This window comes from Mesoplodon bidens (genome assembly GCF_964165515.1).
Source record: "Mesoplodon bidens genome assembly, chromosome: 14".
NCBI classification, from domain to species: Eukaryota; Metazoa; Chordata; class Mammalia; order Artiodactyla; family Ziphiidae; genus Mesoplodon; species Mesoplodon bidens.
Genome location: NC_138170.1, coordinates 51,051,169 through 51,074,094, shown reverse-complemented (window position 1 = coordinate 51,074,094; position 22,926 = coordinate 51,051,169). Strand labels below are relative to the sequence as shown.

At 36.0% G+C, this 22,926-nt stretch overlaps 1 protein-coding gene across 3 annotated transcripts; it reads right to left on the bottom strand.

The window, feature by feature from the left end:
- Positions 1-91: 91 nt before the first annotated feature.
- Positions 92-22,921, bottom strand: PIGF (phosphatidylinositol glycan anchor biosynthesis class F). 3 transcript variants are annotated; one of them, XR_014017494.1, is made up of 7 exons: positions 22,718-22,921; positions 20,639-20,887; positions 19,369-19,460; positions 18,018-18,134; positions 15,977-16,085; positions 3,052-3,154; positions 265-402 (listed from the first exon to the last, which is right to left on the bottom strand). XR_014017494.1 is itself a non-coding variant. In XM_081254631.1 (6 exons), the coding sequence occupies exons 2-6, from the start codon at positions 20,864-20,866 to the stop codon at positions 289-291; spliced, it is 660 nt and encodes a 219-aa protein (XP_081110757.1). In that variant the 5' UTR covers positions 20,867-20,887; positions 22,718-22,921; the 3' UTR covers positions 92-288. The 3 variants fall into 3 exon arrangements, 2 of the variants coding, with proteins under 2 accessions (XP_081110757.1, XP_081110756.1); XM_081254631.1 differs by lacking the exon at positions 3,052-3,154 and having other exon boundaries at positions 92-402; XM_081254630.1 differs by lacking the exons at positions 265-402; positions 3,052-3,154 and adding an exon at positions 13,733-14,683.
- Positions 22,922-22,926: the final 5 nt, after the last annotated feature.

The window sequence follows — 22,926 nt, the reverse complement described above, 5'->3', positions numbered from 1 at the left end:
AAAACAAAACCCTGTCCTCAGAATTCTATAAAGTTGATTAAGAATGTTTCTTAAAGGTCCAAGAAGCAACAAACAGCATCGGAAGCCACAATCGATTATACATACTTTATTTCAACTAGAAGGTACAATCTCTCAGGGGTTTCATAGTTTAAAAAGCTACAATCACATCTTGTTGTAACTACATAAAAAACAGTGCTGTTAAGTGGAACTGCCTGGCTTAGACCATATACATGTCTGCACAGTCTTTATGGAAGCGGCACAAAGAAATATCTTCTCCCTTTGCTCCAATTAATTGTTCTTGTATGTAAGTTTCTTTCTATTCCAGTATATCCAGAGTGGTGAAGTAACAAGGCCAGCCACGTAGCCAAAGGTTGCTCCAAGCGTGCAGGAGATGGGCCATTCCTGAGGAGAGAATGTATGAGATCGAGAAGAACAAATGTTTTATTATTACTTGAGCACAAGTGTAACCTAAATATTTCTATATTAAAGCTTAATGTGCTTTCTTAAAGAATGCCAAAAGTGTAATAAGGTCATATCTGCATTTATCATGAACACTAAAAATGTACACATTTTAGTTAATGTGCATTCAACTGTAACAAAGGTTTCTGGCGATTGTAGATTTAGTTTGATGCTCCCCAAACTGCATGAGATACATGCTGAAATTACAAATTAAAACTTTGGGTCAGACTTTGCCATAATCCTGGACTCAATTTAGCTCTCTGAACTAGTTGGTAGTTTTGTTTTTCTAATTTCCACATTGGCTTGTATATCAAATGAAACGAAAAGGGTGTATGCTGACCAAACCACAAGAAACTTTAAATTGTGTTAAAGAGAAAAGACCTAGAATTCAAGCATGTTACATGGAATTTATAACAAAGCAACTGCTTTCATAATAAAACTGATTTCACCTTTCAGATATAGATATTGGAACCACAGTAGAAGTTACAGAACTACAGCTTATGTACACACCTAGAGTATAAGTTAAATGACTTACTGGCTTCCAAATACCCATTTTCTCCAGCCATATTACATTTCACAATATTACATCAAGCCAGAAGTAAATAACGTTGACTTATTTCATCCTTGAGCAGTGCATGGTAGTCCCTAGGTTTTGAAAGGTCCTGCTTTAAAAAAATTTTCTCATGTTTATCTATGACGCTTATTTGGTATACTGGAGCCATTTCTAATCTTTCTCTAGGGAAACAGGCTGTATAACTGTGGTAGAGGTGAACCATCTTAATGACTAGTTCTGTTACCTAATTAAGCTTTCTTGTTTGGTCTGCTGTTGACCTACCTTATTCCAAATGCCATGCAACAGACAATAGTGTTAGACAAAGTTTCAGTCAGTGTGAACAAACTAATGCAGTTCAGAGAAGCATAATCTAATCCATAAAAATTTTCCCAGCCTTTCCTACATTTAAAAATGCTGTTGCCTAAATTATGATTTCTTTATGTCTTTGGTGAGCTTCTGTTAATTTCCATGACTTGAGCTTATAGCTATGTCTATTGCACAGATTGGGTAATGGAACACTAAACTTTGATACTTGAAAATGACAGCCTTAAATGCTCATAGCAGTCACAAATCTAGGATGTACTGTCTTGTATGTGAGCTTTGTAGAGATTTTTAAAAAAATATAAGCATCATCTTCCCCATTGACGTGCGGAGAGTCTACTGGATAACTGGTCAGGAGCTTTCTCTCCTGAACTGGACAGTGGATGTCTTCTTTCTCCCAAGAAGTGGTGGTTCGCATTAAGTACCATGGCCTTATGTATGCTCAAATGGAATCTGATGTAACTTTCTCATTTAATTTTGGTCTGCTATTTTTAGATAGAATTGAAAAGAACTGTATAACTCAATTAGTGTATTAGCTAAGTTGTCCAACACATGGTATAAAGGAATTAAGACAGTAAAGTAGTACACATTTATTTCCAACTTGCCTTTGGGGATTTGATGGGAATTTTTTTTTTCTTCCTCAAATTCACATCTCTGAAACTCTTCACACTTGGTTTCCTAGCCAATAAAGTTAAAATCTAGAATTTGTCCTGCCCTAAGAGAAATGGACTAGGACTCTGGTGTCACCTCTGTTTCTTAACTGGGCCTCATTTTCCTCATCTGGGAGGTAGAGGAGATGATCTCTAATCTCTCCCATTTATCAACTCTTAGGATTTTCTTCTTTCTTACAATAATCATTGTTGGACATTACCTTTTTGGCTTCATGTTCTTAAGATGGTAAAAATCCTGTATATAGATTATTAGAACTCTAAGCAAAGATGATTGTATCATCTGAACCTGAGGTGCCTTAGGTACTCTATTGACCTTGATGGGGTTTGGAGTTTCCCATTGCTTATTAAGAGCCTTTTCGTTGCTTTGGTTCTTTAGTATTTCTTTTTTGCAAAATCCTTCCTGCTAGTTTAACTAAAACCAAAGATTTTTTTTTTCTGTTCATAAACAGATTGTAGAAAAGCTGCCTTATTTTCAGAAGCATGTCTTCATTTAAGACTTAGGTTTCCATTGAAATTCAGGCTAATCACTGGAACAACTAGTTCAAAGTAATGAAATATCTGGAAAATAAAATACTTCAAAAATATCTTACTGACATGAGTTTTGCTAGTGAATGAAAACACACTGCTTCAAATACGGTCATGTACGAATGAACTTAAACTTATAGTTAATATTTTTTTGCACATAGGTAATCAGTTCTGAAGTTCTTAAAAATAATTTTAGGGGCTTCCTGAAATCTTATTTAATATTTTGCTTATATCCTTATTCTATCTCTAAAGGTACATTTTAGGTTAGCCTATGTTGAATTATCACATTTCCAATAAGTAGAGCCTGCACTAATGGTTTTTATTGTGAATTATCTTAGTTACTTTAGGCATTGCTTCCATTTGGTTTTAATTATTAATTTTAAGTACCAAATTAAATACTGGTTTGTTGGTTGTTGCTTTTTAAGTGATTGTTGCTTTAATAGTGTCCCATCTTAACACATGGGGTTACAAATAAAATAATATGCATAGTTTACTATCTATGTAAAGCACTGACCTTCTTACCTTAGTAGTTTTTATTTAACACTCTATGTAAACATTTGGGATAATATTCTTTCCTCTGTTTCTCACGTGGTGGATCTACGCATCATCGGCCAACTGTAAGCATCTGCACTTTGGTAAAGAGCACATTGTCAAAGTGTAGGGAGAATCGTAATCCCTCATGAATTCAGCCAAATTCCAATTTGGGTTTCTAAATTCTATTTTAATCACTTTGTAATTACAGTGTGGCTTTTTGTTTCCAAACACATATATACACATTTACACACACATTCTTTAAACAGCTGCTATACTTCACCTCCAGTGGAATGCCAAAAATGAAGTAAATATTAGTTAGAAAGTTTTGCCTTAAGAGGGGTTAAGGCTTGGAACACCTGCAATTCAACATGTCAAGGAATCCATGCCATCAGCAAATTAAAATGTTGGACTGGCTTTGGAGACTGTTTGCTAGTGATGGACCAGGCTTTCCTGCTTGATTTTTTCTGAAATAAGTAGTCCTTAACTGTAACATAGTCATTTTTTAAAGAAGAATTTCTTTATATAAGGGCAACTTTCCTTAATAGGGAATGGCAAAAGGAGCTGTTGAAGGGAGCTGGGGAAGGTTGCCAACGAACAACCTTTCCTCAAGCAATTTCCTGCTAACCTTAATATTGCTTTAAAAACATTAAAACTATCCTGTGGCAACAATTCATTTTGACTTGTCAAACAATCTTAGCTTAATCACATATTTTCATAATTAGATCTTGAAGTTTTCCATTTAAAACTATTGTCTCACATACGGAGATGTTTCTATTTAACGTTCCTCATGCCACAAATAGAATTTTAAAAACACACATGGTATCATCTATTGAAGAGACAATTCAACTGCGTTGCTATAAACATTTCTCCAAATTATGATAAACTGAGATGGCTCTATATAATTGTTTTGTTTAAGGAAAATAGAAAACTCAAAGACATTCATGTAAAGGAAGTCACAAGTGATTACCACCAAACGACCATCTTCTTTTTATCCAGTTCTTTATAAATTTAAATTTTTTTTAAATCACTAAATAAAAGAAAAATTCCTCTTGCATAACAAAAGATAATATGGACAAAAGATAATGCAACAAAAGATAATGCAACAAGATAATGCAACTGGGTAAAATTATTACAGTTACCGTCAAAAAGAAAAACTTTAAAAAAATGAGTAGCTGCATCATGTGAAGAAAGTATCTTGCTTAGAGTACTAATATTATCCTTTCTCTAAATCAAATGATTCCTTATATGTTTCAGCACTTAAAAAAAGGTCAGTGTTCTCTTAAAATAATCAGCATTAACAAAGGCCTGATACATAGGCTCTTGGTACATGGTACTACCAATAGTTATTTTTCTCTTAGAAATAAAACAATTTCACCCTAATAAGCTTTAAAAAAACACCTTAAATAATACAGATATAACTTTTTTCTGTTAAAAATCAATATTATTGCTGGTTGAAAGACATTTCAAAATTATATAAGTTTATTTCTTCCTGAAGACCACACTGCTTTCTTCTGATCAGGTGTTACTATAAAACTCTGCTTACTTTTTAGGAAAGGAAAATGTACCAATATAAAGAGTTTGATATATTTCAAAGCATGTTGTAAGTAGTACAGAATAGTGATTAAGAACACTGATTTTTGGGACTTCCCTGGTGGTGCAGGGGTTAAGAATCTGCCTGCCAATGCAGAATGCAGGAGACAAGGGTTCAAGCCCTGGTCTGGGAAGATCCCACATGCCACAGAGCAACTAAGCCCATGTGCCCCAGCTACTGAGCCTGTGCTCTAGAGCCCGTGAGGCCCAACTACTGAAGCCCACATGCCCTAGAGCCTGTGCTCTGCAACGAGAAGCCACTGCAATGAGAAGCCTGTGCACCACAACGAAGAGTAGCCCCCGCTCACCTCAACTAGAGAAAGCCCCGGAGAGGCAACGAAGACCCAATGCAGCCAAAAATAAATAAATTTTAAAAAAACACTCATTTTTGTATTAGACTGGATTTGAGTCTCAGCTCTGCCATTTGTTAAATATCTGACCCTGGGAAATTAATCTGGATGGAATCTAGGATACAACATGACGCAAAGGAACTTATTTACAAAACAGAAATGGTCTCACAGACAAAGAAAACAAACTTACGGTTACCAAAGGGGAAAGGGGGAAAGAGATAAATTAGGAGTTTGGGATTAACAACATATACACACTACCATATATAAAACAGACAACAGGGATCTACTGTATAGCACAGGGAACTATATTTAGTATCTTATAATAACCTATAATGGAAAAGAATCTAAAAGAGAATATATATATATTCTGAATCACTTTGCTGAACACCTGAAACTAACACAACATTGTAAATCAACTTTACTTCAATTAAAAAAAAAGTTTAGATCAATGGAACGGGAAGAAAGCCCAGAGATAAACCCATGCACATATGGTCACCTTATCTTTGATAAAGGAGGCATGAATATACAGTGGAGAAAAGACAGCCTCTTCAATAAGTGGTGCTGGGAAAACTGAACAACTACATGTAAAAGAATGAAATTAGAACACTCCCTAACACCGTATACCAGAATAAACTCAAAATGGATTAAAGACCTAAATGTAAGGCCAGACACTATAAAACTCTTAGAAGGAAACATAGGCAGAACACTCTATGACATAAATCACAGCAAGATCCTTTTTGACCCACCTCCTAGAAAAATGGAAATAAAAACAAAAATAAATGGGACCTAATGAAACTTAAAAGCTTTTGCACAGCAAAGGAAACCATAAACAAGACGAAAAGCCAACCCTCAGAATGGGAGAAAATATTTGCAAACAAAGCAATGGACAAAGGATTAATCTCCAAAATATACATGCAGCTCAATATCAAAAAAAGAAACTACCCAATCCAAAACTGGGCAGAAGACCTAAACAAACATTTCTCCAAAGATACGCAGATTGCAAACAAACATATGAAAGGATGCTCAACATCACCAATCATTAGAGAAATGCAAATCAAAACTACAATGAGGTTATCACCTCACACTGGTCAGAATGGCCATCATCAAAAAATGCACAAAAAATAAATGCTGGAGAGGGTGTGGAGAAAAGGGAACCCTCTTGCAGTATTGGTGGGAATGTAAATTGATAACAGCCACTATGGAGAACAGTATGGAGGTTCCTTAAAAAACTAAAAATAGAACTACCATATGACCCAGCAATCCCACTACTGGGCATAAACCCTGAGAAAACCATAATTCAAAAAGAGTCACACCCTCAGATCCAGCAAATACTGGATTTCATTGTTAATTTCTTCTTTGCTAGTTATTCGAAAAGCAAGTGTATCATATGATTGAACTTATAAATGGAGAGATGACCCACAGTCATTATCCCAGACAGCATTCCAATTCTGCAGAAACCAATACTGACCCAGACAAAGAAATTATTGAAGGCATTGGGTTAAACATACAGATCTGTGTGCCATTTCTTTATGAAGATACCACATTTTGGATTTCTCTTTTTGTGAAATCTAGAGATTGTGTTGCAATTTCAAGAAGAGGGTGGGACTGTATGAGACAATGACACTCTTTTAACAGATACATTTTTGGTGTTATTCTTTTTTAAAAACTTTTCCTGTTTAAGCAGTAAATGGTTAGAATTGTTTAAAAAAAAAAAAAAAAGAGTCATGTACCACAATGTTCATTGCAGCACTATTTACAATAGCCAGGACATGGAAGCAACCTAAGTGTCCATCGACAGATGAATGGATAAAGAAAATGTGGCACATTTATACAATGGAATATTACTCAGCTAAAGAAAAGAAACAAAATTGAGTTATTTGTAGTGAGGTAGATGGACCTAGAGTCTGTCATACAGAGTGAAGTAAGTCAGAAAGAAAAACAAATACTGTATGCTAACACATATATATGGAATCCAAAAAAAAAAAAAAAAAAGGTTCTGATGAACCTAGGGGCAGGACAGGAATAAAGACACAGACGTAGAGAATGGACTTGAGGACATGGGGAGGGGGAAGGGTAAAAGCTGGGACGAAGTGAGAGCATGGACATATATACACACCAAATGTAAAATAGCTAGCGGGAAGCAGCCGCATCACACAGCGAGATCAGCTCGGTGCTTTGTGACCAACCTAGAAGGGTGGGATAGGGAGGGTGGGAAGGAGACGCAAGAGGGAGGGGATATGGGGATATATGTATACATATAGCTGATTCACTTTGTTATACAGCAGAAATTAACAAACCATTGTAAAGCAATTATACTCCAATAAAGATGTTAAAAAAAAAAGTTTACCAAAATGTGACCCTAGACAAGTCACCTAACCTTTCTGTGCCTTGGTTTCTCATCTACAAAATAAGGATCACTGTAAAACTCACCTCATAGGGTTATTGTAATGATCAAATGAGACAATGTGATGTGTGATACTTATAACCATACCTATAACAGTATCTGGCACATAGTACAGGTGACCAATTAATGTGAGTTATAATTGATAATAATCTTTTAGTTCATATTTTTAATAGGCACATATGAAATAAGTTGTCATTACAATCAAGAATACCATCATTCCTCAAATATACCATCTCTAAAGCTATTTTTAAAATCCTGCCCAAATTTTAAGTACTTTAAAAGTCTTTTTTAAAAATTACATCTAGGGGGCTTCCCTGGTGGCGCAGTGGTTGGGCGTCCGCCTGCCGATGCAGGGGACACAGGTTCGTGCCCCGTTCCGGGAGGATCCCACATGCCGCGGAGCGGCGAGACCCGTGAGCCATGGCCTCTGAGCCTGCGCGTCCGGAGCCTGTGCTCTGCAATGGGAGATGCCACAGCAGTGAGAGGCCCGCGTACCACAAAAAAAAAAAAAAAAAAAAAAAAAAAAAAAATTACATCTAGGGGCTTTCCTGGTGGCGCAGTGGTTGAGAGTCCGCCTGCCGATGCAGGGGATGCGGGTTCGTGCCCCGGTCGGGGAAGATCCCACATGCCGTGGAGCGGCTGGGCCCGTGAGCCATGGCCGCTGAGCCTGCGCGTCCGGAGCCTGTGCTCCGCAGCGGGAGAGGCCACAACAGTGAGAGGCCCGCATATCGCAAAAAAAAAAAAAAAAAAAAAAAATTACATCTACATATATATGGATCATGTTTAACGAGAAGGAAGCATGAATTCCATTACATGGTAGTTGGATGTGTATATACACACATCCATATAATTTCAAGGGTTCACAGACTTGAAGCCCATATATGGACTCCTGGTTAAGAATCCCTACACTTGGAACTATATTCAACATCTTGTAATAAACCATAATGGAAAAGAATATGATACATATATATAACTGAATCACTTTGCTGTACACCAGAAACTAACACAACATTGTGAATCAACTATACTACAATTTAAAAAAAAAAGAATCCCTGTACTCTTCATCACTCTACCCTAATAAGTATTTTTATTAACTGTTCTAGTTGGCCAAAGAAATACAATGACCTTTCACTTTTTGGTTTCAGAATTTTAAGGATCAATTTCAATGATGTAGACGGCATTTGTGTGAATTGAGAGTAAACAGTTTAAATACATTTTAATTATAATATGCACAATATATCAAGTGCAAATAGATTACATTTTTACTCCATAAAACAGCTAGTTTGGTATATCACTGACTATGGCAGTTTATAAGCTGCTGCAGGTTTCATCAGCTATTTGGGATTGGATAATGGTGACATTTTTTGAAATTAGTTTAAAATATTCAACAAAAAGTTTAAAAAGCTAATTATATAAAAACATTAGGGGCTTCCCTGGTGGCACAGTGGTTGGGAGTCCGCCTGCCGATGCAGGGGACACAGGTTCGTGCCCCGTTCCGGGAGGATCCCACGTGCCGTGGAGCGGCTGGGCCCGTGAGCCATGGCCGCTGAGCCTGCACGTCCGGAGCCTGTGCTCCGCAACGGGAGAGGCCACAACAGTGAGAGGCCCGCGTACCACAAAAAAAAAAAAAAAAACATTAGGCTACTTTTAAAAATACCTTATATTTTACTTGGGAGCTTTACTTTGCTTTTCTAGGAAATGGCATGGGACAGTGGAGTGAGAATGATCTGAGATGCAGGGCCAGGTAGGCCACTTACTGGCCACATGACCTTTGCCAGGTCACTTAACACCTGAGCCTCAGTTTCCCAACTGCAAAACAGGGATAATAATACCTCTTGTACTTAAAACATGGGGCTCTTGTATTAAATGAAGTAATACTTAAAAATCTGTCATGAAAGCTATGAAGTACCATGCATCAGTATCATTCTGTATATTACATATTTTAACTTGAAAAATTAAACTTACATGATCACTAATGGAAGTACTTCTTAGGTATTCTAATAGGTAATAATTAGAGCCTGCAGTTTAGAACAAATAAAATATTGATAGTTTATGAGCAATGTTATATTGTGCTGTAGGAACTATTCCCTTGCCCTTGTAATATAAGCATCTTTAGTACCTGCTTTTCTTCACATGAAATGTCTGGGGAGCATAAAGCTTACAAGAGAAAACTCTCAAGAGCTATACAGCATATGGCATTATATTAACCATATGTAGCCTTACCACTGAAATAGACGGGTGATTCTTGCTCCTAGCTGTCGTTTTTCATAACTTTTAAGAAGTATAAGTACAGAAACTGATTTTAAACCAACCACTGGTAGGCATTTCTATCATTTTTAAGAGTCTCCATTTGAATGGCTCTGTGTATTCAAAACTATTTATTGAGAGCCCCTACTATAAACCAAGCAGTTAAGGGGCAAACTAAGATTATTTAATTTTTTAGATAAATTTTAATAACACAAACTTTAAAAAATATGTTGCAAAATAATTTTTGGAGAGGTATGTACTATGATAGATATCATGGGAAAACTGACCTATCTGCAGATCAGAAAACCCAGAAACACTTAGAACAACTCACAACCATTAGGATTACTGGCTCTTTCAGATAAAAAAGGGAGATAAAACCCAGGCAGTTCTAAATTTCACACAAACTACTTTTTAATATGTTTTGTTTATCATGCTTACCACAAATTTACATTTGCATGACTGATAGAATTCATTTTTAAAAACTTACTTTCAAAATTCTACTGGTTTTAAATGACTATTTATATTTCCCTCTGAATTTGGTTTTAAGTGATGTGTTTTTCCAGATGTCCTTAAAGCAAATGTTACTGTCTGATGCAGGAATACATGTACAGATGAATCTACTCATCTGGATACATTTCTCTAGTTGTAACTCTTCCCTGTGCCATGTATACCATACCACTATCCTGTGACTAAGAACACAGATTTAGGAAGAGCTATTTGTGGAGAGGTCCACAGTCTCCAGGCTGGAACTTCTTGTCAAAGTGACAATAAATGGTCCTTGGCAGGACCATGCAAATGAGTTGCCTTAGCCAGCACTCTTCTCCCTCACATGAAAGTCCTGCTAGTCCAGATCATTTTCAACCTCACTGCCCAACAGTGAACCCACCTTTTAAATCCAAAACCATTTTCTATCAGTTAAGTATTATAGTTTTTTTTCCATGCTCGAAATATGTAACTCACATTTCATATACATTAATATTTTATTTTGGTCTGTCTAAAATACTGTATAACACCTTTAGTAACAGAAACACCAATTAACCTAAAAATATGCACCCTTCAATAATTAAATCCATAATCTTAGCTTTATCCCTCACTCTGTCATTATTTGCAGTGATTCATTTAATTATCCTTATGATCTCCAGCTTTAATTTATGAAAGTATTATCTGTGGCATCTGTGACTTATAAAAATGAATATATATGTTTCACAGATATTAATTTTTTAACCTGATAAAACCAGAGAAAACAAAAAAGAGTTTTTAAATGTAACAATGCCTCTCATTTATCTGGTATCTGATGGGAATAAGTACAAATATTTTTAAACAACTTAAAATTGTTTTAAAGACAATCTCAATCCATTTTGCTTTTTAATTTTGTAAGAAATAAGTATGCTCAGAAGAGATTTGATTCTCTGGGTCAATTCCATTTTGAAGACAGTAGCATGGAAGTCCAGAGTTTAAAGATATTTGTTGGTTTTCTAGGTACAAAAGCTTCACATCTTAGCCTCAAATACTCTCCTACAAATACATTAAATTTTATGGTCTAAAATACAAACACTACCAGAGTGGTCACGGCACTTAAATGAAATTCTCACGTGAAGAAAGAAACGCAATATAATAACTACTCAACCTTTCCCCCAAAAAATCTAAGCTATGGCCATTTTTTAAAAAGAAAAGCTATGTTTCAGAGTCTCCAGGGATAAAGAGAATCATGGTGTCCTGGGGCGCTGGATCCTGAGTCTTCCTCTAATCAGCCAAGAAATGTTGAACAAGATGTGTACCCCTCTCCTCACACTTTGCTTTCTTTTGTGTAGAAGTGGGACTGAACCCTACCTTGCACTAGGGTTACCAGGATTCAGTTGCCTGTGTGGCAGTGCCAAGCCCATGCCTGGTACATACACAGACAGATACGACGTTTTCTTTCTATTGCCATCCAAAATGTCAGACAGAATTGAAAATTACATGAAATGCAATTACCCTAAATACCTAAATACCAGGGAAACAAAGATGGTTTAACAATCCACCCTACCAATTTAAGGATTATTGGGCAGAATGAATACGATAAACTGAGACAGTTAACATGCTCTAACACTTGGAGAACTCAGATAATGGAATTTGCAGGGGGTTTTGGTAATGCTAAAAAAAATAGTCATTAACCTACTCCTTTTATAGGTCATAAATGCCTATAACATTAATTAAGCAGTAACTATGTGTCAGGTTCTGAACTAAGTACTTTAGAAGGATTATATTATTTAATCCTCACTAGTAAGTGGCAGAGCCAGGATTTGAACTCAGTAATCTGATGCCAGAGCTCTTAATCATCCTGTTATCTGTCTACCTATTAATAAAACATGTGGGTTTAAAAACTTCATGGTAAATTTCCTTTGCTCAGAATAACCAACAACAATTCCTAACCTCCCGTTAATTTTTTTAATAACATGAAATACTAGCCAACTTTTGATAATTAAGACATTTTCCAGATGAAAAGCTCATAACCATCTATTCTTCAAAATATTTAGAGCATATTAAATCACAATATGAATGTAAATTATCATTACCAAACAATTAAATTTCAGTCCTGGTAATATTTAAGTATCTGTTATAACTTACACAGAATATGTATTTTGTACACAGTAAGAACTCAACAAATATTTACTGATTAGCTATTTTTACAGCAGATAATGCATCAAATTATAATGTACAAAGATCTTCCATGGTCAAAATATTCATTTTGTCAGTAACTATAGCTATAAGCTTTCTCTGGGGCTGAAGAAGGCTGTCTGGGTTATGGACAATTCAAACGTTTATAATGTAATAACTAAGGCAAGGAAGAGAAGCAAGATGACTTTCAATTATTTTTAAAGAAAACAATAAAGATGACCAACAACATAGTGGGCAGCCACCGACCACATTCTCTTTCACCAAATTCTCTTGCTGCCTCCTAGAAAGGGAAGGCTTCCTCCAACTATAAAGATGCCTGGTATCTTTCATCATTTGTCATTACCTAAAATTATATAAAATTCCTATTAGTAAGTGAAAAACATTTTTCATTGAGGTTATATATTTTCGGTGGGCCTTTCTAGTCATTTAATGATGAAACAATTTTAAAAATATAAATATTCTTGAAATTGCTCAGTACAGAACTCACATCATTATAATCTTATGTTTGGCCTCTGGAAATTTTATACAAAGTCAGATTTGAATTCAAAGTAGAAAAAATGGAACTAAACATGCAAAAGTTTTTGTGAGGTGGATGGTGTGTATGTGTTTTTAAAGAAAGTATAACTGTTTAACCAGATACCCTTGTTTCTCTGACTGAAACATCAGTAAAACCAGATCCCAATCCAGAAAAGCTTGCTTTACCACAAACATATCAAATCTTTATTGGGCTATAAGGAATAGAGAACTAACCTCTCTTCCTAATACTATAATATTACAGTTTAGATAATGAAGTATATATAGTAGTTATCGTCTCGTGAAATTTTACTCTAGAAAAATCTCCATTCTGAGGTGACGCCATGATCTTTCATTTGGTTTATTGTTTCTCTGGCAGATTCTGTCAGCACCATGAGCCACACGGAGTACTTATTCTGGAGTGAGGTTTATGAAGAAAAAAACCAAAACAGAACAAAAAACTTGTTCACTGAAAATAAAAAGTGAACAAAAAAGATGCCTCATCATTTCTCTAGTTTATCAGTAAATCATTGCTAAAAGGGAAAGGGGCAGGTGATTATTATATGAATAAAAGATGATTAATTATACATCAATTCTATTATTTCACCAACAGTATCTATCATAATTTTAAAAGATGATAGTGAATAAGTGGGTCATTAACTTGGAATACTTTAAAAACAACTCAACAGTAAAAATTATTAAACAACCAGTAATATTCCAGTCGAATGAAACGTTCTTAATGAAGACCAACATTTGTTACATATTAAATTAGCTAGTTAGAAAATCCTTTTGAAAGTCAATAATTCAAATAGAAACTTTATATTAATTTTAAAAGTCTGATACCATTAATTTGGATCCGGCTCACCTCTTATTGTAAACAAGAACTGAGGTAGAAAAATGAGAGTCAGTAGCTAAAAGCCCAAACAATCAAAAATAGATAACTGAATTGTAAATAATCAAAAAATATATTTTCTACGGAAACCTAAACCCAGATTGTACAAAGGGCATCTACTCCCCATAATTCAACATCTATTTCTGCATAGTCTTATAAAGAGAAGATTTATACAAGTGTAATATATCAAACTTTTACACTCCAAAATATTCCATCTATATGCAAACTAACATGTTAATTACATAGTACCTTACCAACTCATAAGCTGAGGGCCAATCATGCTTTATATATCGATACTTTGTATTTAGATTTAATTGCATACATCTGAAAATAAGGAATTAAAATACAATTTCCTGTATATACTTTTCAATGATTTTGATTGTCCTCCAATTTAGAAATCACTGACACTACTGAATGAAATTAAGTTCCATAAGATTGTAACTTGAGTACAAATGAATCCCCATTTCCCAGTGGTCACTGAGATGGCCAAGAAAATATAAAGGAAACCTTTATTAATATTATAACCTTGGGAAGGGTATCAGTGACACCACACACCCCAAACCTCCAGGGATTTCCATAACATATAGTAGAGAAGGGCAAACCTACCAGACTTACTGAATGTAAAAGAACAACTCATTTGTCTAGGAGACACAACATCTAATAGAAAGCACAAAGAATGGACTTAAAAAGTAGGCAGTTAAGTCCAAGACATATAATTCAGATCCCTCAAGGGCCTTTGGAAAGTGACATACATATCAGAGATTTAACCCAGCCACTTATTACCTAGGAATTTACACTAAAGAGAAAACTGGAGGGACTTCCCTGGTGGCGCAGCAGATAAGACTCCGCACTCCCAATGCAGGGGGCCTGGGTTCGATCCCTGGTCAGGGAACTAGGTCCCACATGCATGCCGCAACTAAGATTTTGCATGCCACAACTAAGGAGCTGGCGAGCCGCAACTAAGACCTGGTGCAACCAAATAAATAAATTAATTAATTTTTTTAAAAAACCTGGACAAATCTTCAAAGATATATGCTTTATGATAATCACAATAATTTGTAATAAACTAGTAATAGTGAAAACTATAAATAATCTAAATGTCCATTCATAAGAAATTGGTATATGATTTTACCCAAATAATGGAGTATTATAATACATATATGCAAATTTTCACTGACATGGAATGAGCTCCATAATATGCTGTTGAAGGGAAAAAAAAGATTAAAAATAATATGTGTATTATGAATAGTTACACACATCAAGAGAGAGCTGCAAAGATTACCACCCAAACACAAATGGGAGTTGTCTCTGGGGGGCTGGATATTTGATAATTTTTACTTACTTTTTATAATTATTAGTATTGCTTAAATTTTCTAAATAAATGTATACTGTCTTTGTGATCAGAGAAAAATTCTCTTCATGTTGGAAAAAGAAAGTATATTTATTTTTTAATACCACAATTGATTTGGGAGAAATCATCTTAATAATTGGAAAAATCCATTAAGATATAGATTCAAAGATGTTTATCATAGCACTGTTTATAATAGTAAAAATAGTACTAATGATCAATAGTGAATTTGTTAAATAAATTTTGGAATAACTATATAAAGGTTTACTATGAAGCCATTAAAAATTACAACAAAGATGTATCCATCACTAACTCAGTGACCTTGGAATATTACATGTCCTCTAGGTATCAGTTTCCTCATCTGTAAAATGGGGATAAAAAGAACATGTATAGTGTTCCCCCTAGCTTATTAGCTATATCCTATTGTCATAGAAAACAAAAAACCTGATGTTTATGAGCTTCCTCTAATATCACAAGCCCCTATTTCAAAACCTACTTTGCTATATGCTTTAAGAAAAAAAAATCTCAAAATCAAGGTTCAATTTGGCTATCAATCAAGCTAAGAAAATATGAATCTAAGACTACAAAGGCAATGTATATCAAAGTTAAAAATAGGGAATTCCTGAAACTTCTAGGCTATTAAACTCCTATACATATTCTCAAACTAAGCTTGTTTATTCACCTATACATGTAGAAAAAAATAGTGTTAGAAGATAGAAACAGGCTGATCTGGATGCCTGTGGCACTGAGACAGGCCCTAATAAATCACCCAGATTACAGTGACAGAGGGAATTGGCAACCCTACTTAACTGAACGATAAAACAATTTAAATATACATACTCGTTAGCTTCATCAGTTTTACCATCACTGTACAAACATCTACTTTGTTGCTTTAAAGAGTTGAAACCAACCTGCCATGGTCTTCCCCAATCGAGTGGAATAGGAAAGGCTCCAAGCCATGTTCCTACAAAACTGGAAACTGTAGTGATCTGGAGACTATTCTCCCAAATGGATGTAACCCTATAAAACACAAATATATAAATTATTGGTGGTATATATCTTAGCTGCTGGGGAATCAAACAAACAGCATAAATTAACACTATACATATATATATGTTGTTCATTTAAAATAAGCATCTGATATTGACACAAATATTTGCCATGAATCATTAACAATTAATTGGTAAGAAGATACAAGTGTTTTTCAGCTGGAAAGGTAATATATGCACATAGTGAAAATCAAACAATACAAAAGAGTGTCTGCAATGAAAGCTAAGTCCTCCTCTCACCCTTATCATCAACTCTGATTCCTTTTCCCGGAAACAACTGCTATCACCAGCTTATTACATATCCTTCCAGAAATATTTTATACATATACAAATAAAGACACAATTTTGTTTAGAATGATATATGCACATCTGCATATATACACACATATATGTATATATCCTTCAAAACAAAACTCAAATGCACCATTTTATAAACCCAGTTTTGCTGTGTGTTTTCCCTTGTTAAGTTTTACTAGTATTCCATTGTCCAAAGGAAGCATCATTTATTCAACTAGTCCCTTATGGCACATTTCATTAAAGCAAATCAACTCTATTTGGTGGGGAAGGAATAGAGAAAGAAAACAAAATATTATAAAAGATCCAGTGATTCTGCCTACCATTCTAATTTATTAAGTGCACATCTTAAGAGTGTGAAGGTAGAAAGACATAATTCTGCCAGTCTCTTAATAAGTTTTGGTTCCAGCCTGCCCCTCATAGTGTGATCACTTAACCATGTGGAATAAGAGTCTAGTTACAGTCGAGTAAAACCCCACCACCATGCAGTAACTGGAGTCCAAATATTCAACTGTTTCAAAAGCAGTGTTTAGTTATTATGAAGTTTATGAAAAGCAGTTTCTTCCAGCTAGTGTGGAAAAAGGGGAAAACATTTGTTTTGTTAGATGACTGCTTTCATTAGAAATAGGCTAATTACTACACACAAAATGTACACTGAATTAAAGTAATCCTGAATGACAAGTCAGTGCATAAACCAATGCCCCATCACCTGTCCATCTCATTACTACCCCTCCCCCACTACACAAGTTAAAAGCTTTAGCCTGTTTCTATTGAAAACTGGGGCTGGAAGAAGATTGGAGGCAACCACCATACATCCCAATTTGCATTATTTGCTGGGCTTTATTGTTCTTTTTTATTTTGTGATACACTTAAAAATGCACGTCAGGGGCTTCCCTGGTGGCGCAGTGGTTGAGAGTCCGCCTGCCGATGCAGGGGACACGGGTTCGTGCCCCGGTCCGGGAAGATCCCACATGCCGCGGAGTGGCTGGGCCTGTGAGCCATGGCCGCTGAGCCTGCGCGTCCGCAGCCTGTGCTCCGCAACGGGAGAGGCCGCAAAAGTGAGAGGCCCGCGTACCGCAAAAAAAAAAAAAAAAAAAATCCTGTGAAACCTGCACTTGGATGTCTCACCACAAAAGAGGCTGAACAAGAAACTATAGTTGTTCCAATAAACATTTTTAGATGGTGAGCCCCAATTCTACATTATAAGATGTACAGAAGCAATTTGATCTGTAGCAATTTTATCACAGTGATAAACTATCCCCGAGGAGGGGTTTTCAAAGTTTTCTTTTGGTAACAGAAACCTTTTTTCAAGCAAAAAGCTAAGTGGAATTCTACCATACCAAAAAAAAAAAAAAAAAAAAAAGCAGAGCTGATCTTGCTAACGTGGAAGGAGAGGCCTATAGTTCTGCCTGCTTGGGTCTCCCTCAAGTGCATGCCACCCTTCCCTGGCCCCAATCCCCAGCTGCAGTGGGCCCTTACAGCATCACTGAGAACCATACAGTGCTGAGAGACACTCAAGGAACAATCAGCAAGCTGTCATGAATAGAAAAGTACCTCATTAATTTTTTTTTAATTTCAAACATCACTAGAATATAAAATTAAAACGTACCCATTTCTACTGAAAACTCTTAGCCACGCTTTGAAGTTTGGTCCTAACAAACATAAACAAGGTACAGTAGTAAAAGTGGACAAAGTAACTGCGAGTAAAAATGTTTCCAATGCCAACCTAGGAAAAAAACACTGTATTAATTTTTTTCAAAGTGTTAAAGGTGCATGTACACACACATGCATAATCTTTTTTACTTAAATAGATTTAGTATAAAACTATTTTCTTACACTTAGAAAGGTAACATGAGTCTTACCAAAACGATGACTATAAAAAATGTTACTACCAAAATGCAAGCTATAAAAAACAATCTAGCAAATATTTGGCTTTGATGATAGAGTTCAGAAGTGTTAAATACCATACGATACTGAGACTGTCCATTGCAAGAAAACCCATTTCTAGATCATTAACTTTTTCCTCAATAGTCTCTGGAACTTTCTCTGCAATCCATGGTTCAAATTTAGCTTATATCGGAACCACTTGGAGAACTAGGTAAATTTGTTTCTGACTAAGGCCTGAGAATTTGCATTTCAATAAAATGCTGATGTTGTTGGTTTTAGAACCACACTTGGAGAACCACTGCTCCAGACATTCAGTCTACTCTAAAATGGATTACAGAGAAATTATCATTTCCCATTACAAAGGTCTTGTCCTTCCCACTCTAGAAAATAATTACCTGTTAATCTATTATGTGTATATATAACCAGGTATATATATATATGTAAAACTATACATATAGCTGTGTGTGTGTGTGTGGTATGTATGTATTGCATCACTCATTTCAACATGATCATTTATCACTGCTAAACTGAACTTTCCCAAACTATAATGGAACATTATATAAGACATATTAATGAATTTGGCTTTCACTAATTCAAAATTGTTCAGTTTTGAAAAGGTGTTGAGTTAAATTTTACCTTTAAACTATAAACATTAGCTTCTATGTAATTAAATACAAGAATCTATTGACTTTTCTTAAGAAAACAAACTCTTTTCAAGCACTTCAGAATCACATTTACTATTTATAACTAATTTATACATATCATTATAGTCAGTTTCCTTAGAGGTTCTAAGGGCCACACACCTATTGGTATATGACAGTTTCTCATCTACCACCCCCTTTAAGCAATTGCATGACAAAAGGCTACGTAATAGAAGCATTTAATGAATTAAGTTATTCCATTGTCTTTTAAAAAAAATAACACTGCCAAGGGCAATGATGTCAGTATCCTTCTGTGATCCACTGATTAAACACACCATGTTTTTTCTCTAATCACCAATAGAATTAGCACTTGGTTTAATAAACAACTGTTTTAAAATATAGTTGGCTTAAGGTAAAAAATTTCAGACTTACTCTATTAGTGGTGCTCCATATAGAACAAAAATTACATGAAAGGAGAAACAAGACATAAGGAAGTAGATACAGCATTTCAAAAATCTGGTTACCTAAAAAAGAAATGAATAACTTAAAGAATCAAGAGAATGACTAAAGGACAGCAAATGCTTTGATTTTATCTACAAATACAACTTAGTCCTACAATGTGTGACACAGCTGAATATTCTTTGGATCTGCTCCTGAAGTCAGATCACGTGTTCTTTGCACAGCATCGTAAAAAAGCCACAAGACAAAAATCGATCCCCATGTTCCATTCACCTAAACAACAGTAGAATCAGAAAATGTTTTTGTTTCTATGCTAAGTATTGAACTATGTTGTTAATCAGTATTTATGAAATATTTACCAATAAGTGTGCTAGGATACAAAAAAACACAAATACAGTCCTTCTTCTGTGATGATACATGAAATATTTATAGAAAATAATGATTATAATAACTTTTTTCATTTTAAAACAAAATTCCTAGGAAAATTGGACAAAAAAAAGCACAATATTAAATAATTCCCCAAATCATATTCATGTTACTATATGATCCACATAAAAAAAGACCTGCATGTCTGCAAATCAGTGTGTGGGACCTACTTGACTTCAAGCTCAAGAAGATCTAATAATAAAACACACAATGAGCGTTTTAAATCATAGGGCAGTAAATATGTTTTAAATTACCTAATAAAGAACATACACATAGTATTGAATAATGTTAAGTGAGGACTTTATTAATTTAAATAATAGTCAAGTGTTACACTGTAGTGAATATTCCAGAAAATAGATTCCAATGTCTGAATACTTCAACTGCTATTTAGTCAAGGAAGGCCAAGCTTGAAACAAGAGCTTATTTTGTAATTTATGAAAAACCCATTGTGTCTTTCAGAAATGCAAAAGATGAATGAAAATAAACTGAAATGTCTTATAAAATAAGATTTAAAGGTATGATTGCTACATTTATATTTATATATATTGCTACACTGAAGATATATTTATCTTCAATGATGACATGAATCATGACTATATAGGTTCACAATGCTATGATATCCAATTAATACATGGCAAGAATCTATCAAACATTGTGGATAGTCTTCCAGCAAGCAATAGGCTACTGACTAGAAAAAAAAAATCAGCTTCTTTATTCACTGTAAATAACCCAATAAGTACTTGACTAATACTTTATTCATCCAGTAAAACAAACATTACTTACATCTAAAAATCAGTTGTCAAGAAATAAGCCTTACCTTGTATGATAATGAACTTCTTTTAGAAGATGCATTTGGTTTCACTACTAAATACAATACTAAATTGACGGCAGTTACAGAAACAGAACAGATGCACAACCATGTCAAGTGTGTTTCCAGTACTGAGAAGTTCTCCAAGAAGAATGATGGAATGAAGATGCTTAGGATAATTGAAAATATGCATAATAGATGGACATACAGTAGTCTCTTGATGTCAGTATCTTTCATGGTGTTTTCTTGAGTGGCTATCTAATGAAAAACAAATTAAGAAAAGAGCATAGGCAATAATGACTTTTTCCATTGTCCTAAATGCTCCAACGTCTAAAAGCAAGCCATGAACCAAAGTCAATTTTCTATGGGCAATAATGTCTTAGTGTTAGAATATAGGAAGATGCATATGAGTAAAAACTAATAGACTAATATAGTATAAACAACTCTCAGAGCCTGAAAAAGGACAAATTTACTAATTTCTTAAACATTTGTGTCTAGTTTCTGTAAAACAGTCATGTGCTAGGGCTAATTAAGCGATTCGGTTTTTTTTTCTTTTTGCCAAAATCAGAGGTGAAAACAAACAGCATGTGTTAATGATTTGCCCTGTTGGAAATATAAGCTATGCTTTCTAGAAACTCCATAATACAATTTGGCTGAACTGTTGGCATTTTTATCATTATGTACCCTTGTCTAACATCACAGTAGTTCACATTTTCTAACAAATGCCAAGTAACACCAGGTACACACTGGAATGGTGGCCAGTGTTACCAAGAAGCTTCAGAGAACATTATGCTAAATTAAGGAGTCCCAGTGCTGCAAAAATACCAAAATGACAATGTCAGTTACAGATGCCAGATTCCAACCAAAAGCAGAGCATGAATGGAAGGTGGAAAAATATTTACGTTCTCTCTCACTCTCTCTCTCTCTCTCTCTATATATATATATATAATACGTTATTTTATATATGTATGTATTTACAAATTACCTAACAGATAGCTTATACATAGTATTGACTAATGTTAAGTAAGGACTTTATTAAAGTAGTAGTCCACATGTTACACTGTGGTTAATATTCCAGAAAAAATATATATATATATGTGTGTGTCACAGGGCGCCCACTGGGGCAAAGGGGCGAATCCACGCCTTATACTAACACTCTCGTTTAATTCACACTGTACTTTTACAAGGCAAACACTTTACTGATAAGGAAACAGGCTAAAACAGATTAGGAAACACTCCAAGGTCCCAAGCTCCCAAGTGCTAAAGCCATTTCAAAACCTAGCCTCTTTGATACAAAGATACGCACTAGGGGTTCGAGAAAAGAATGCATGGCAAGAAAGGAGAAAGGAAATGTTTCTCACAGATCCTAGCCTCAGCTGAGGGGCTGGGAAGGGAATCCAGAATATATTCTTTCAATAGACACACCTTCAGATATTTTTCTGGGCCACCCTCAGAATCGCAACTGACAGCAGCAGATCTGGACCTAAGACAGTGAGTGGTACCCAAAGTCGGATGCTTGCTGAATGAATGAATGAATGAACGAACGAACGAAGAGTTAGTCCAGTGTTGCTCCTCCTGAGAAACCAGCCCTGTGTTAGGCCCTGGCGAGCCCAGGAGGACTCTCGTCAGGTGCCTCCTCGGGTGGCCAGGGCCCCGGCCTCCACGGCCTGACCTGGCCCGAGTCCTCAAGCCTTGCAGCGGGCGAGAAGGCTCTTCTGAGCGGCTCCTAGAGGAGCCTTCGCGGAAATCGGGGGACCTTAACCTGCAGCTCCATCCCAAACTGGGTCACTCCGAACTCTGCGCAAGCCTCAGCCGACGGGAATGTGGGAAACGAGGGACGAATTGAGAAGCATAATCAAAGAGCACAAGCGTGGAGACCGAGAGGAAAGAAGGGACAGACACAGAAAGTCGGATCCGAAAGAGGCCAGTCCATCAGGGCAGACCCTGGGTCACGCAGGAAGGGCGGTGCTGGAGGGGCCGGCAGGCGCGGGCCGGCAGGCGCGGAACGGCCAGGGACAGATATTCCCGGCCAGTTGGGCAGCTGGCGGAAGTGGCTTGCAGCGCCGGGAGGCCTCCGGCTGGGCTTACCTAACTCTCCCGCCCACGGAAGAGAACGGAGGGTTACTACCTCCCACCATCAGGTTTGACTCGGACCCTGTGCCTCGCGCAGGCGCAGGCCTGTGGGGAGAAGAACCAAGGCCTCACAGCCAATCGCAGAAGTGGAGAGGCGGGCCAAGAAGGCAGCCCCGCCTCCCCACTCGCGTTTATTCCTCCCGCGGCTTTCCAGGTGTTGGATA

Bases quoted from the DNA above. Each gene is read 5' to 3' on its own strand.
- PIGF (XM_081254630.1), bottom strand. From the start codon at position 20,866: ATGAAAGATACTGACATCAAGAGACTACTGTATGTCCATCTATTATGC. The intron at 19,461-20,638 runs GTAAGGCTTATT...TTTCTTTTTTAG, and splicing joins GAAGTTCATTATCATACAAG to GTAACCAGATTTTTGAAATG. The intron at 14,684-15,976 runs GTTGGTTTCAAC...TGGTTGCACCAG, and splicing joins ATTGGGGAAGACCATGGCAG to GTCTTAGTTGCGGCTCGCCA.